The sequence below is a fragment of the Mobula hypostoma genome, chromosome 9 (genome assembly GCF_963921235.1).
Source record: "Mobula hypostoma chromosome 9, sMobHyp1.1, whole genome shotgun sequence".
Taxonomy (NCBI): domain Eukaryota; kingdom Metazoa; phylum Chordata; class Chondrichthyes; order Myliobatiformes; family Myliobatidae; genus Mobula; species Mobula hypostoma.
Genome location: NC_086105.1, coordinates 132,210,631 through 132,226,554, shown reverse-complemented (window position 1 = coordinate 132,226,554; position 15,924 = coordinate 132,210,631). Strand labels below are relative to the sequence as shown.

The window sequence follows — 15,924 nt, the reverse complement described above, 5'->3', positions numbered from 1 at the left end:
TATAGGAATGTTATAAATGGAAAGAGTGCAGAGAAAATTTACAAGGATGTTGGCGGGTCTTGAGGACCAGAGATAAGGGAAGATTTAATAGGTTAGAACTTTATACCCTAGAACATAGAAGATTCAGGGGACATTTGATGTATGTTTACAAAATTGAGTATAGATGGGATAAATGCAAGCAGGCTTTTTCCACTGAGGTTGGGTGAGACTACAACGAAAGGTCATGAATTAAGGGTTGGAGGTGAAATGTTAAGGGGAACATGAGGGGGAACTTCTTCACTACAGGCATGTATGTGTTTCTGCATTTCAAAACTGATTATAGTTTTGTACATAGGGATCTGTAGCTAGACAGTTATCATTATTCATGCATGGAGTTAAATTTCATGTTCATTTTATAGGAGTGACTTCTTTGGAAGTTTTGCATGAAACTTCCAATCAAAAATTGATACTGACCATATGATTGAAGGTAAACAAGTTGTGTGATGATTCAAAGCATTTAGTAATTTAGTATCATTTAGGTATTGACCCAGACCTGCTGGAAAAGATCCAAATTCCTCCAGAGGATGCTAAGGAGAAGAGCTCGTATAGCCATATACTAGCAGAAAGACTCATTAAGATAATGAACCAAGCAACACGTTCTGGTGAGTACATTTCCTCATGTAATTTGGTATTCAGATTTCTACTTCTAAAAAAAATGGAGTAACTTATTGTTGCCTTAGTGGTTCAATCCTCAGCAATTTGGAGAAAACTGAAATGCAATCAACACGCCTTAAAGAAAACTTATTGAGCTTGCGGGAATCTTAGCATCGTGCTTAAAGAAAATTCCAGACTGTTAGTATCAAGAATGTTGGTAATGAATGTGTGATTATAATAGTTACGTTCACATCTATTTCGTTTTCAGTAGAGTTAGTCATGACTCGCCTGTACTAATGTTCCCTCTCTTTTCGGAGGTCATGCCTCTCTCCACAGCTTTGAGCACGAAATTCTAGGTTGACAATGAGTGATGTACTGAGCAGGTGCCACAGTCTTGGGGTTGCCATGTTGTAGATGAAATATAAACCCGAGACGTGATCAGTTCTGGAAGCTCTCTGCAATCAGCATCACTAAAAATGAGCTTGTCTGGTCATTGATGTTGTAGGAGCAAGCAATGTGAAAATTAAAGGTCTGTGTTTCTTAAATAAGGTGGTAATTATATGTCAAAGAATGTTTTTCCTGGCTGTAAAGCACATTAGGTCATAAATAAAAGTGCCAGTCTCTGTTTAAAATAGGAAAAACACGCTTTTGCATTAGTATACTGTAATAAAAACTGAAATATATAAATGAGTTGAGCTTTTGGAAGCATAACTAAAGCAATGTTTGATTTAAGGATGCTTTGATTACGCAAACAACTCAAAATGTATTAAGCTGCAAATAATTTCTAGGAAGGTTTTTTCTGGCTTGGAACCTAATGGAGCAAAGTTTATGCCTTTTAAGAATAAATGCTTATCATGTTGGAATCAACCAGGCAAGCATAGGCCTGCCACTATCCTATGTTTTGTGAAGTTGATTTGGAACAGCATTGGTGTACTATATTTTTCCATTGCACATTATTTTGTTTAATCTGGATTTTGTGCCCAGCCGCATAAAAAGCGTTAATGCTGGGAAAGAAAGTAATTCTCCATTTCACAATTTCAACATCAAGAATTCTGGGTTAGGAGTAAAGCAATTAAAGAGTGAATGCAAAGTTTCTATTTTGCTTCATCTGCAATCTTAGACAAGCACTCTTGTTTCCTTTCTTGTTATTCTGAATGTGGTTTGCAATTTATTGCCAAAGAGAGTGAACTTGGTTTTTGAAACAGCAAACAATCTGCTGGAGGAACTCAGCATTTTGTGTTGCGTCTATGGAGTGATAGGTGGAATTGTCAATATTCGTGGTTAAGACCCTGCATCAGGACTAATAGCCAGTATTACCTGCAGAGGTGAACCGATTATACAGTTGTTTTGTAGCGTGAGGAAGGATTGGGTGGAGTTGGATGATGGGCAAATCGAAAAGAGGAGAGAGGAGTTGGGAAACTGAGCAGGTGGATGATGAATGGAGGCAGATGAACAAAAAAAACGAGGAAAAGTAAGTTGGTAGCTCTTTTAACTGGCACGGTTACAGTGGGTCAAATGCAGCCTCCTACGTCTATGCAAATGTTCTGATATTCTTATCAATGCGGTAACAAGAGCAAAACTTGTCATCATTTTCTTCATTTGAATTCTTTCCATGATGTTGCATCTGTTCTGTCTTGATGCATTCCATTAATTTAATATACAATTGCCTACCAAATAATGCAGAGATTTTTATTTTGGAACATCACTTTCCATTTTATCTACCTTGCAGTAGTTTTAATAGTTCCATTTAATATCGGAGAAATATATGCAATATACATCCTGAAATTCTTGTTCTTTGCAGACATCCATGAAAACAGAAGTGTGCCCCATTGAATGAGTGACAGTAAAAACTTTAGAACCCCAAAGGCCCCTGCTCCCCCTCCCATGCACAAGCAGAACAGCGACCCTCATATTCCCACACTTCTGCATGAAAAGCATCAGCACCCTCCACCCACCAAGCAAGCAATAGCAAAGCCCCCAAGAAGGACCATGGTCTGCAGTATAACAGAAACTAATCGCTCACCGGACAATTCAACATACTGCTGGCTCTCTCTCTCCCCCAATAAAGGAAAAGAGAGGCGTCTCCCTTTCACAGTGAGAGGGGAGATGTGACAAAGCAACTTGCTCATTTGCAATGAAAGTCTGTCGCATTACTTTTTTCTGAGTTCTCGGAGTCTAGAGTTGGTAACAAACTCTCCCCAGCAATAAGAGAGAACGTGATTTGCCGAGTACAGAGCGTCCGATAGCTGATCTGCTTTTCCCCGATGTTCCGTTTTTTCCTGTGACACTTCAGTCGGCGGCACCAGCATAGAACCAGCTCATCCACAGGTCCGCAAAGCCTCAGAACCCCGGAGGCACATACGTCTTCTAGGGCGCATCCTTGGAATTTCGAGAAGTGGTTGGTCATGGGCCCTTGGGAGCAAGTCCCACCACCGCAAAGAGTGTAACTACAGGTTAGGGTCTCCACCAGAACCCCATCCATTCTGAAAAGGGAAAAGAGAGACATCTGAAGTAGAAATTAAGCTGTTTCTGTAGATAAGCTTGTAGTTGCTGTTAAGTGCATTTGTAGCTCTACCCCAGAATGCATGGAGTACTTTTCACTTTTCTGGAGGAATGCAGTAGCAAGATCCTAGGAAACTATGCACCATTCAGCAAAAGCAGCTCATTTGATGGACCACTCAATACATTTAATCCCTCCATCTTTAATAAATAGTGAATGCAGTTATTCACCTTAACTCAGTGCAAATTGCTGATCCTTTACTCTGTGGTTTTGCTGCCAGGTTCCTTATTTCCTACCCTGAGGAGAACTTGTAAATCTCTGTTTTCACGTACAAGTGTTCCTGGTTAGTTATGAACAAATCCACAAAAGTTTGCATAAAAGCACTTAAATTTTAAGGAACCAATTCTGCTTTGATGAAAAATCTTGACCTGAAATGTCATTTTTTTTTATTCCTCTCCATAGATCCTGCCTGACTGCTGAGTTCCTCTAACAATTTTTGTGTGTTTACTTTGTAATGCATATGTTGGTAGCAGTTTATTTTGATGAAGACAGTTTTCATGATATCTACCTAAATCAGCCTTAATAACAAACCTTTTGAGCTATCGTTGAAATAAATGCTTGAAAAAATACCCATGCAGCCTAAGAGACCTATATTTCTACATCACCTTTCACACATTTTGCAGAGTACTTCCAGTTAATTATATTTTGAACTGTAGTACTTTTATAACATAGAAAATGAAGCTGCCAGTTTTCACACATTAAGAGCAATGTGAGATTGTTAGTTCTAGAATTGTTGCTTGAAGTATATTGCTAAAGATTTTCTGAGCATTTGTGTTCAGCTGTAGTAGTAGATCCAGCCTTAATTTAAATTTCTAATTGAAAGATGCCTCCTCTAAAGTCCTTTCCTGCTGCAGTAGAGGGTCAACCTAGGCTTTTGTGTCTTGGATTAATTTGTACCAGGATTATTCTGACTTAGAGTTGAACCTGGTCCCAAAATATGAGTGCTGACATTGAATTGAAGGTTGAACATTTGCTGAAAAAGAATAAGTTGCATTAAACTTGTTTGACATCTTATTTGCATATAGAAAGTTTATTGTTGCTTGAATATATGTTGCTAATACCGTAAATATTATTCTTTTTCATAGATGCCAAAATCCGCCTGGCTACATTGGAGCTTGCTTGCCTCTTACTGAAACAACTTGTGTTATCAGATGGCACCTGTATTATTAAAGATGTGCATCTTGCCTGTCATGAGGTAAAATACTGAATTTTTTAAAAAAAGTTTTTATGGCGTGTGTAAAAGGATACATGTTATGGTATCCAAGTCTGGTACAGGTGTCCCCCGCTTTTTGAACGTTCGTCTTACGAAACCTCACTGTTACGGAAGACCTACATTAGTTCCCTGTTTTCACTAACAGAAGGTGTTTTCACTGTTATGAAAAAAGGCAGCGCGTGATAAAAAAAACAGCGGGTGCCCCGCGCAGCCACTCTCCCCTGGATTCAGAACTGCATTCTCGCCAGCATTGCTTAAACACATGCCTGTGAACAGCCGTTAGCAAGATGAGTTCTAAGGTATCGGAAAAGCCTGAAAAAGCTTGTAAGGGTGTTACACTTAGTGTAAAACTAGACATAATTAAACATTTCGATCATGGTGAACGAAGTAAGGACAAAGTGAGTTTGGCTTGTGGAAGTTGACGAAGATGATGTTGAAGAGGTTTTGGCATCTCATGACCAAGAACTGATAGGTGAAGAGCTGATGCAACTGGAAAAGGAAAGGATAACAATCAAAACTGAATGCAGTAGCGAATGGACCAAAAGTGAAGTCTTCTAGGAACTGACCGTGAAGCAACTGCGTGAGATTTTCACTGCAATGATAAAGTACAACTTTAATTTTGAAAGGGTACGTCAGTTTAGGGCATATTTGCAGGATAGTTTGAGAGCTTACAAAGAACTATGTGATCTAAAAATGTGTGAGGCTAAGCAGTCAAGCAAGCCTTTCACATCAGCCTCAGCGGGCGACGAACCTCAAGCTTTGACATCAAGGCAGGCAGACATAGGAGAAGATGGCGTGCTTGCCCCGATGGAAACAGACGATGAGATGACATCCCAGTGTCGCACCACCCCAACCCCCGGGCCGTGGACAGATACCGATCCACAAAGATTACAGCGGGAGCCGGGACGCACCCAGCACATCTTTAAGAAAAAAAGCCGGAATAAACAAGCTAATTAATTAGGTGCCGCCCAGCATGTAAATGTCGGCCCAGATCAGAGGCGATTGGCAATTGCCAATTATCTAGCTGTCTAGGCAGCTGTGGATAGAAACTACATCTGTCTTCCAGAATACTGGTTATGCTTCTTTCAAATAAAACCCTACTCACCTTAAAAGAATAAAATCCTAACAATTCTTTGGCTTTTTGGTATTCTTCTTACTGACTTTGTCATCTCAGTGTTCAGCAGAACGTGTAAAGATTGCCTTTTAACATAGAAACATAGAAAATAGGTGCAGGAGTAGGCCATTCGGCCCTTCGAGCCTGCACCGCCATTCAGTATGATCATGGCCGATCATCCAACTCAGAACCCTGTACCAGCCTTCCCTCCATACCCCCTGATCCCTTTAGCCACAAGGGCCATATCTAACTCCCTCTTAAATATAGCTAATGAACTGGCCTCAACTGTTTCCTGTGGCAGAGAATTCCACAGATTCACCACTCTCTGTGTGGAGAAGTTTTTCCTAATCTCGGTCCTAAAAGGCTTCCCCTTTATCCTCAGACTGTGACCCCTCGTTCTGGACTTCCCCAACATTGGGAACAATCTTCCTGCATCTAGCCTGTACAATCCTTTTAGGATTTTATACGTTTCAATCAGATCCCCCCCTCAATCTTCTAAATTCCAACGAGTATAAGCCTAGTTCATTCAGTCTTTCATCATATGAAAGTCCTGCCATCCCAGGAATCAATCTGGTGAACCTTCTTTGTACTCCCTTTATGGCAAGGATGTCTTTCCTCAGATTAGGGGACCAAAACTGCACACAATACTCCAGGTGTGGTCTCACCAAGGCCTTGTACAACTGCAGTAGTACCTCCCTGCTCCTGTACTCGAATCCTCTTGCTATAAATGCCAGCATACCATTTGCCTTTTTCACCACCTGCTGTACCTGCATGCCCACTTCCAATGACTGGTGTATAATGACACCCAGGTCTCGTTGCACCTCCCCTTTTCCTAATTGGCCACCATTCAGATAATAATCTGTTTTCCTGCTTTTGCCAACAAAGTGGATAACTTCACATTTATCCACATTAAATTGCATCTGCCATGAATTTGCCCACTCACCTAACCTATCCAAGTCACCCTGCCTCCTCTTAGCATCCTCCTCACAGCTAACACTGCCGCCCAGCTTCGTGTCAAATTGCCTTGAATGAATTTTGTTTATGCTGCCAAAAGTTTGTATATGCAGAAAGAAATTAAGGAGGCAGATTTAATATAATGTGAGCTGCTTTACTTTCAATCATGTTGTATGTTCAGGAGTCTTCCAGAGACTTAAAGAATTAATTTATGCTGATACTTCAGTGTAATATAGATTGTCACTCATATTGTTTCTCATACTTGTTTAAACATGGACAGCCATTCTGCTCATTAGTCTATACCAACACTTGGAGCAACTCCACTCCCCCATTTATTTTCCTGTAACCCATTGGCAGATGGAATACAGGGTCGGGAAGACTTTGGTCGTGTACTTTGGTAAAAGAAATGAAAGGGTTGACTATTTTCTAAATGGAGCAAAAGTACAGAAAACTGAGGAGCAAAGGAAATTGGGAGTCCCCTTGCAGGGTTCCCTAAAGGTTAATTTGCAGGATGTCTGTGGTGAGGAAGGCAAATACAGTGTTAGTATTCCTTTCAAGAGAAATAGTATACAAAAACAAGGATGTAATATTGAAACTTTATAAAGCACTGGTGAGATCTGACATGGAGTATTGTGAGCAGGTTTGGGCCTCTTATCGTAGGAAGGATGTGCTGAAACTAGAGAGAGTTCAAAGGAAGGGTCACAGAAATGATTCCTGGATTGAATGGCTTCTCATATGAAGAGCTTCTGATGGTTCTAGGCTTATATTCACTAGAATTCATAAGAATTAAGGGTGACTTCATTGAAACCCATCAGTTGGTGAAAGCCCTTGATAGAATGGATGTGGAGAGGATGTTTCCTATGGTGGGAGAGTCTAAAACCAGAGGACACAGCCTTAGAATAGAGAAAAGCGTCTTTTAGAGCAGAGATGAACAGGAGTTTCTTAAGCCAGAGAGTAGTGAATCTGTGGAATTCTTTGTTGAGGCCATCGTTATGTATATTTAAGGCAGGGGTTGATAGATTCTTGATTGGTCAGGGTATGAAGGGACATGCGGAGAAGGCAGGAGATTGGTGCTGAGAGGACCATTGGATCAGCCATGATGAAATAGTGGAGTAGGCTCAATGGAATAACTGGCCTCCTAATTCTGCTCCTATATCTTATGATCTTGTGGTCTTACTCTCTTCCATGTTCTTGCTCTCCACCTGAGTTCTCCTAACATCTCCTTACATTAGGGGTCATTTACAGTGGGAACCAAAGACCTACCAACTGGATGTCTTTGAATGTGTTGAGGAAATTGGAGTACCTGAAGGAAACCCATGCAGTTAAAGGAGAACTCCACACAAACCACACCAGTGGTACAGATTGAGCCTTGGTTGCTGAAGCTGTGAGATGTCTGCACTACTGACTGTGTTGCTGTGCAACCCAGTAATTGTGGAGGCCAAATCATTGAATATATTTAAAGTGGAGGTTGATAAGTTCTTGATTAGTAATGACGTCAAAGGTTACGAAGAGAAGGCAGGAAAATGGGGTTGAGAGGGTTGGTAAATCAGCCCTGATTGAATGGTGGAGCAGACTCAATTGGCCGAATTGCCAAATTCTGCTCCGATGTCTTGTGGTAGTTATGGTCAGTCAGTTTTATCTTTTGGGTCAAGTCCCAGATTAAGACCCTATCTACTATTTTAATTGGGGCACCATAGTAGCATAGTGGTTAGCACAACATTATTACAGCTCAGTTTAATTCCAACGCCGTCTGTAAGAAGTTTGTACGTCCTTCCCGTGAGCACGTGGGTTTCCTCCCATTGTCGAAAGGTGTACCAGTAAGTAGTTTAATTGGTTATTGTAAATTGTCCTGTGGTTAGACTAGGGTTAAATAGTTGGGTTGCTGGTGATGTGGCTCGTTGGGCTGGAAGGGCCAGTTCTGCGCTGTATCTCAAAATAAATAAATATTAACATCATATATTTCATTACTGTTTAAAGATGCTCAGCAGCAGTTTCCATGGACTATTTATCCTTTCAAATACATCTGTGTACTTGTGAAATTTCCTAAATTTTAAATGTTAGCCACTCTTCAAAAGTGTTTTATTCTTGCAAGTTGCTTTGGGACATTCCAAGATTGAGAAAGGCCCCATGTTGTTTGAATTTCTTCATTTTTCTGCGGCTTGTGGAACAGTTTTGAAATTAAGGCATTTCTGCTAATTTTGCAAAACTGAAGAGGTTTTCAACCACCAGAAAGCTTTGACTAGTCAATAAATTGATATATTGAAACTTTACTACTTAATATAATCTTGGTTTATGTGAAAACAATGATTTAATTCCTTAACTGTAAATTCATGGGCTAAAGTACATAGTGAGTCATTGTTATTCAGTTTATCTTTGTTGTAGAATCTGAAAAATTAGATTTTTGCATGTTATTGCATTTATTTGAACTTTTCTAGTAACAACTCCTGAGCTACAAGAGTCCTGACATAGAGTCCTACAAGTGCCGCTGTCTAGTCAAGGACCGTAGAGAGTGCGCAGCTGGTCGCGCGCTCTACGGGAGTGTAGGTCAAGCGTATGGTGTGGGATGGGGTTAAAATAAATTACAGAAGCGCGCGCTTTATTTACATGTTATGACAGGTGCGTTCACGTAAGTGCCAATGGGTTGGCGCGGTCCAGACATGGTTCTCACGGTCCGCCTATTGGGGTTGTCTAGATATGGAGTCATGGAGCAGTGCAGCAGGAAAACAGGCTGATCAGTCCATCCAGTTCATGCCGATCTGTTTTCCTGCCTAGTCCCATCTACCTGCATCCATCCGGACTGTAGCCCTCCATATCCTGCTCATCTGTGTACCTCTCCAAACCTTCCTTAAATGTTAGAGTTTAATTGACCACTTTCACAGGCAGCTCATTCCACACTCGCACCATGCTCTGAGTGAAAAGGTTTCCCCTTCAGTTTCCCTTTTAAGTATTTCACCGTTCACCCTAAGCCTATGGCCTCTAGTTCCAGTCTCACACAGCTTCAGTGGGAAAAGTCTGTATCTGTCATAATTTTGTATGCCTCTATAAGATCTCCCATTATTCTCTTACACTCCAGAGAATAAAGTCCTAACCTATTCAACCTTTCCCTCTAACTCAGGTTTGAAGTGTCAGCAATGTCCTTGTAACTTCTGTCTTTCAAACTTATTTATATCTTTTCTGTAGGTAGGCAACCAGAACTGCACGCAATACTCCATATGAGGCCTCAGCAACATCTTATACAACTTCAACATAAAGTCCTAACTCCTGTACTCCAGTGTTCTGATTTATGAAGGGAAATGTGCTTAAAGCTTTCTTTACGACATTATCTGTCTGTGACACCACTTTCGAGGAAGTTTGGATCTGTATTCTCAGATCCCTCTGCTCCACCACACACCTCTATGCTCTACCATTCACTGTTTAACTCTTATGCTAGTTTGTCCTGCCAAAGTGCAATACCTCACACTCATCTGCACTAAATTCCATCAGCCAACTTTTTCAGTCCTTTTTTTCCCAGATCATGCTACAAGCTTATCAAGCCATACCTAAAGCACTGAGGAGTGTGGCAGAACAAAGGGATCTGGAAAAATCATTCATAATTTATTGGAAGTAGCGGCACAGGTAGATAGGGTCGTAAAGAAAACTTTTGGCACATTGACCTTCATAAATCAAAGTACTGAGTACAGGAGATGTTATCTTGAAGTTGTATAAGATGTTGGTGAGGCCTGATTTGGAGTATTGTGTGCAGTTTTGGTTACAGGGAAGATGTAACTAAGGTTGAAAGAGTACAGAGAAAATTTACAAGTATGCTGTCGGGACTGCAGGACCTGAGTTGTAAGGAAAGATTGAATAGGTTAGGACTTTATTCCTTGGAACATAGCAGATTGAGGAGAGATTTGATAGAGGTGTTCAAAATTATGAGGGGTACAGATAAGGTAAATGCAAGTAGGTATTCCCATTGAGGTTGGGTGGGACTACAACTGGAGGTCATGACTTAAAGATGAAAGGTGAAATATTTAAGGGGAACATGAGGGAAAACTGCTTCACTCATCAGGTCACGAGAGTGGACCGAGTTGCCAATGCAGGTGGTGCATATGAGCTTGATATCAATGTTTAAGAGAAGTTTGGATAGGTACATGAATAGTAGTGATGTGGATAGCTATGATCTGGGTGCAGGTCAATGGGACTAGGCAGTTTAAATGGCTCGGCATGGCCCACATGGTCCGAAGTGCTTGTTTCTGTGCTGTACTTTTCTATGACTTTAAACTCTGATTTTTGCAGCTTTACATTTCATATCCAGGCTCTACAAAGCGGGTAGGTGCTGAGCAAAAAATCTGGCAAATAGCAGTTTATGCAATACTTATCCACAGTTATTTACAGCTAAGGAGAAAGACATTGCATTTGGTAATTTTAGTTGGGACAGTGACTTTCTAAAGCATATTAAGCTCAAAAATTAGGCATTAGATGTTTGATCAAGCACTAAGATGGATAAATCCTGAGAGCCTGTTGAAATGTGTCCCATGCTTCTACAACAATGGTCCCCAACCTCCGGGCCGTGAAGCATGCAGGGATGCAGCGGTAGCCGGAGTGCATCCAGCACATTTTTAAGAAAAAAGCCGCAATAAACAAGCTAATTAATTAGGTGCCGCCCGGCACGTAAATGTCGGCCCAGATCAGAGACGATTGCCAATTTCACTTGCTCTACGTGATGTTCACTCCTCTTTCCAGGGCGCTGGAGCCATTAGCTGTTCCATTGTTTGGTCAATTTAAACGCCAGCCCAGACAGGCTGAAAAGACAGGGCTGTAAGGATCGACGTGACATGTTGAATCTACACAAACTGCTAATAAAGTATAGGCGCTGCCATGCTTTCTTTGTAATGACAGTTACGTGTTGGTCCCAGGACAGATCCTGTGACACTTTTCAAAGAGAGAAACGTCGATCCTTAATGTCAAAGAATTTAAAGTTTTTGACCCTTTCCACCTCAATTCCTTTAATGAAGACTGGCTTCTGGGCGGCACCTAATTAATTAGCTTGTTCCTTTTGGCTTTTTTCTTAAAGATGTGCTGGGTGCGCTCCAGCTACCGCTGCACCCCTGCATGCTTCGTGGCCCGGTATCAGTCCGCGGCCCGGAGGTTGGGGACCACTGTTCTACAAGACACGAGGAGACAGCTGTGGGCCACATGCAGATATAGTGGATTCTGGTTAGTTGGGACACGTCGGGACCAGTACATATTGGCTCAATTAAGCACTACCTCAATAAGCCCAAGTTTCATGGAAATAGTTAAAAACGTATAAAAAAATGACTGTTTAACTGAGTTACAAATTATGTATTTAAATGAAAAACGGGACAAATTGGAACATTACTAATGCTACTAGAGTGCTATAAAATTGTGAATTAGTTCCAAATGTTTATCAACAGAGGAACTCATCCAGTGTATGCTGCCGTGTTCTTTTGATTGACTATAAAAGAACAAAATCAGTGCAGAGACCTAGTGGAGATAATGGACTGCCTTATTACATTGCTTTCGACAATTGCATCCTCCAGATCTGCATTTTCTTTGAAACATTCAAGATGATTGCCGATGCCTTCAAAGTCTTCGTAGTTCCTAAATTGTTGAAGTAATGAGGTCATTTCATTTTCACTCCCAGCCATTTCTGGCATCTCCAAGCCTGAATGCTTGAAATTGCAGTGAGCAAAACAATTCTGAATTGTCGTACTGCTTATTTCTCATCAACTGTCAGTGACAGAAATCATTGCTTTTGAACACAAACACATGACATTATTTAAAAACTATTCCATCTAAGCATTGTGTAGTGTCCAAATGACCGCACAAGTGCATGCCACTGATGCTAGTTAGAAACTGTTCAGCAGCAGTCTCCTGTCCAAATTAAGTGATATAGTGTCCCAAGTAAATTAAGGGAATCCCTGCTGTTTTCTTGATTAGTTTTTGTTCTTTAAGAGTTATCCCAAATAACTGGCTGCACCAATCAACCGATGGCCCAATGAACCGGAATCCACTGTACTTAAATCTTACCTGGCCATAGTTGAAGTGCTTGGTGGCTGAAAGATGGTGAATGATGCTACCTTTTATTCAAGAAGAGAAAGAAGGATAAAGTTCAAAGTAAATTTAAACACCGGGCCAGATGGTCTGAAAAGGCTGGCCGTTGGGACTGGAGGCCAGGGTCAGGGCTGGTTCTGTTCTGAGACGTTTTACTTTGCTCTCCTCGGCGCCGGAGCTGAGGCTATGAAACAGCTGTGGCTGCTCTGGGCTTAGTGTCTGCCAGCTTCGCGGTGATTTGCCCTGTTTGGTGAACTGAGACTGAAGCTATTGGCCTACTCCGGCTGCTCCAGGTTTCAGGTTAATGGACTCAATTTTGTTCTGAATGCTGATGCTTGCTTTATTGTTTGCAAAGTTTGTTCTTTCTCTCTCTGCGCATTGGATGTTCCTCTTTTTTTAAATAGGGTTCTTTTGGGTGTCATGTTTTGTGGCCACATGTAAGAAGATGAATCAAGGTGGTATAACTTACTTTGATAAAAAAAATGTATATTGAACTTAAAATATTTTATCAGAGGTAGATTCATTTTCTTGCGAGCCTACTCAATAAACCTAATAACCATAATAGAATCAATGAAAGACTACAGCAACAGGGCAGACAACCAGTGTGCAAAAGAGAACAAAAATAACAACAATAAATAAGCAATGAATAATGAGAACATGAGATGAAGAGTCTTTGAAAATGAGTCCAAAGGTTGTAAGAACAGTTCAGTGATAGGGCAAGTAAAGCTGAATGAAGTTGTTCCCACTAGTTCAAGAGCTTATGGTTGAGGGGTAGTGACTGTTCCTGGACCTGGTGGTGAGCGTCCCTGATGATGGATACTGCTTTCAGTTTAGCGCGCTCTGTGTAGATGTGCTCAATGGTGGGAAGGGCTTTACCCATGATAGACTGGGCCATATCTGCTACTTTTTGCAGTAATTTCCATTCAAGACCATTGGTGTTTGTTGTAGGTTATTATAGATGCATTAGTTCAAAACCAGTGGTGAGGGAAAAGCATCTCTGAGGCGAAGATTTGATCTATACATTGAAAGGCATGGCGTAATTGGAGATTATCAACAGATATTTGTTGGGGGAGATCTAGCCTGACTAACTCAATTGTGATTTTGAAGAAGTAAATCTTATTTTTTTTATATATATTTTTATATATATATATAAATATAAAAAATATATATTATGAATGTAGGTAAGAATTAGACTGCAACCACCCATCGAATGAAAAAAAAGTTTCCTCAGGTCGCCTCTAAACTTCTTGCTCTTCACTTTGAATCTGTGCCCTCTAGTCGTAGGCAGCTCTGCCCTGCGGAAAGCTTGCTTACTAAGTACCCTATCAACGTGTGAAAATTTTGTATCAAAATCAGGTCACCCCTCAGGTTTTTGTACTTAGCAAAAACAAACCTAACCTAACCCAGCCTGTCCATTCCTTCCTTGAACAAGATATAACTTGACTAAGATTTCTGACCAAAAGTATGTGGATCCTTTATAGTTTCAGGCAGCTGCAGCGTTTCTAATTTATATTTTGGCCAAGCAGTGGAACAGCCTGTAGGTTGTTGTAGTTATAGCTGACTTGCATCCTTTTCCAATGAACTCCCTGGTTGTTTAACTTGTATGGGCAGCTGTTGTTTTTGCTCTTTCTTTGAAATTAGTTTGCATTTTGTCTAAGACACAATGGATCCTTTGTATTTGAATATTACAGACTAATTAATTTTTAGAATTTAGAGCAGGTGTTCCCAACCAGGGGTCAATGGACCCCTCAAGTTAATGGTAGGGGTTAATGGCATAAAAAAGGTTGGGAACCCCTGAGTTAGAGTAATCTTTTAATTTGGAATTAAGGCTTTGGTGCCAAAAGACTTCTAAGATTGGGCAAGATTGCGATTTGTTGCCCATGGAAAATAAACATAGCCCTTATGTATGTATTTATTATTATTACTTTTTTCTTTTTTGTGTTTGTACAATTCGTTGTCTATTGCACATTGGTTGTTTGCCTATCTTTATTGTGAACAGTTTTTCTTTGATTCTATTGTGTTTCTTTGTATTTACTGTGAATGCCCAAGAGAAAATATATCTCCAGGTAGCGTATGGTGATATGTATATATGTACTTCGATAATAAATTTACTTTGAACTTTACTGAAACCGTTGAGGTGCAACATATTGAAAAAACTTGCCAGACCGCCTTAGGGTTTATTGGTGTCAATCACGTTGCGAGAGGTTGGATTAAAATGTCAGTCTTAGACATGAAGGACACGTTTCCTTCATGAATAGCTTGGATTTTGGCACAGTTCTTATTGTCATTTTATCTCCTGTTGTTTTAACTTGAAAGTTTTTGTAATGGATTACTTGTCCAAATATTTGTATTTAATACTGTTCATAATTGTTGAAGAATCATGAGATAGTGTAAATTTAATATAAACAGTACATTTGCGAGATTATAAATCAGTCATAACACCATATAAATGCCCAAAAATTTGAGCCTGCCCACTAACTCCTCCTTGGGTAAAGGCACTGCACAATGATACTTCCAAATGGGTATCCAGACATTCTTCCAGCGGAATTGAGATCCTTAATATTGGATTATTATTGTTAAAACTTCAGTATGGCGTTGCCCCTTATCATCCACCTGTATTGCAATTCCTCTGTAATTTTAACAAATTACAGAAGTGGAAATTGTGTGCAATAAAGTTGGACTTCACCTAAACGCTAAAAAGACAATACATGGCGTTTAACTGCGATGAAAGTACTCTCAAGACTGTAGAGAATGATACCATTAAGAATGTCTTTGACTACAAGTACCTCGGGTCAAGAATGATGAGTTCGGAGAAGGACATAAAGATATGGAAGGTGCTGGCATGGGGGGCTATGAACGACATGAAGGAAATCTGGAGGTCGAACCTGACCAGAGAGCTTAAAAAGAGGATCTTCATAGCGGTCATAGAGCCCATTCTTGCGTACGGATGTGAGATGTGGACACTCACCAAGACGATGCGAAAGTCTCCAGATGGTTGCCATGCTCCTGACGTGAGTTGGCAACAACACATGACGAATGTCGAGCTCTATGGCGACCTGCCGATGCTCACCACTAAAATCGAGATGAGAAGACTGCAACTAGTGGGGCACTGTCTACGCCACCCCAAGCTACCTGCCAGCCTAGTCATCATATGGGAGCCCAAGCACGGGAGGATGAACCCTGGGCGCCCTCCCAAGACTATGGTCAACACGCTCCTAGAAGACAGTGGCGCGGCTGATGTAGATGAACTGAACACACTGATGAGGGAGAAGTGGAGAGTCTGTCATCGTGCCCAACGCCGGTCCCCTAGGCCTGAGTCGATGTTTTTGTTGTTGTAGTAGTAGTATAATTTTAACGCTTTATTCTAGAGTCCTTTATTGTTTTACTTTGTACTAC

At 40.7% G+C, this 15,924-nt stretch overlaps 1 protein-coding gene across 5 annotated transcripts in view; it reads left to right on the top strand.

The window, feature by feature from the left end:
• Positions 1–15,924, top strand: part of clec16a (C-type lectin domain containing 16A) — a 243,201-nt gene that overhangs the window by 113,508 nt on the left and 113,769 nt on the right. For all 5 annotated transcript variants that reach the window (XM_063059198.1, XM_063059196.1, XM_063059194.1 and 2 more), the window contains 2 exons: positions 519–641; positions 4,279–4,388. In XM_063059198.1, coding sequence (XP_062915268.1) covers positions 519–641; positions 4,279–4,388 — 233 coding nt within the window. The remainder of the gene's footprint in view (positions 1–518; positions 642–4,278; positions 4,389–15,924) is intronic.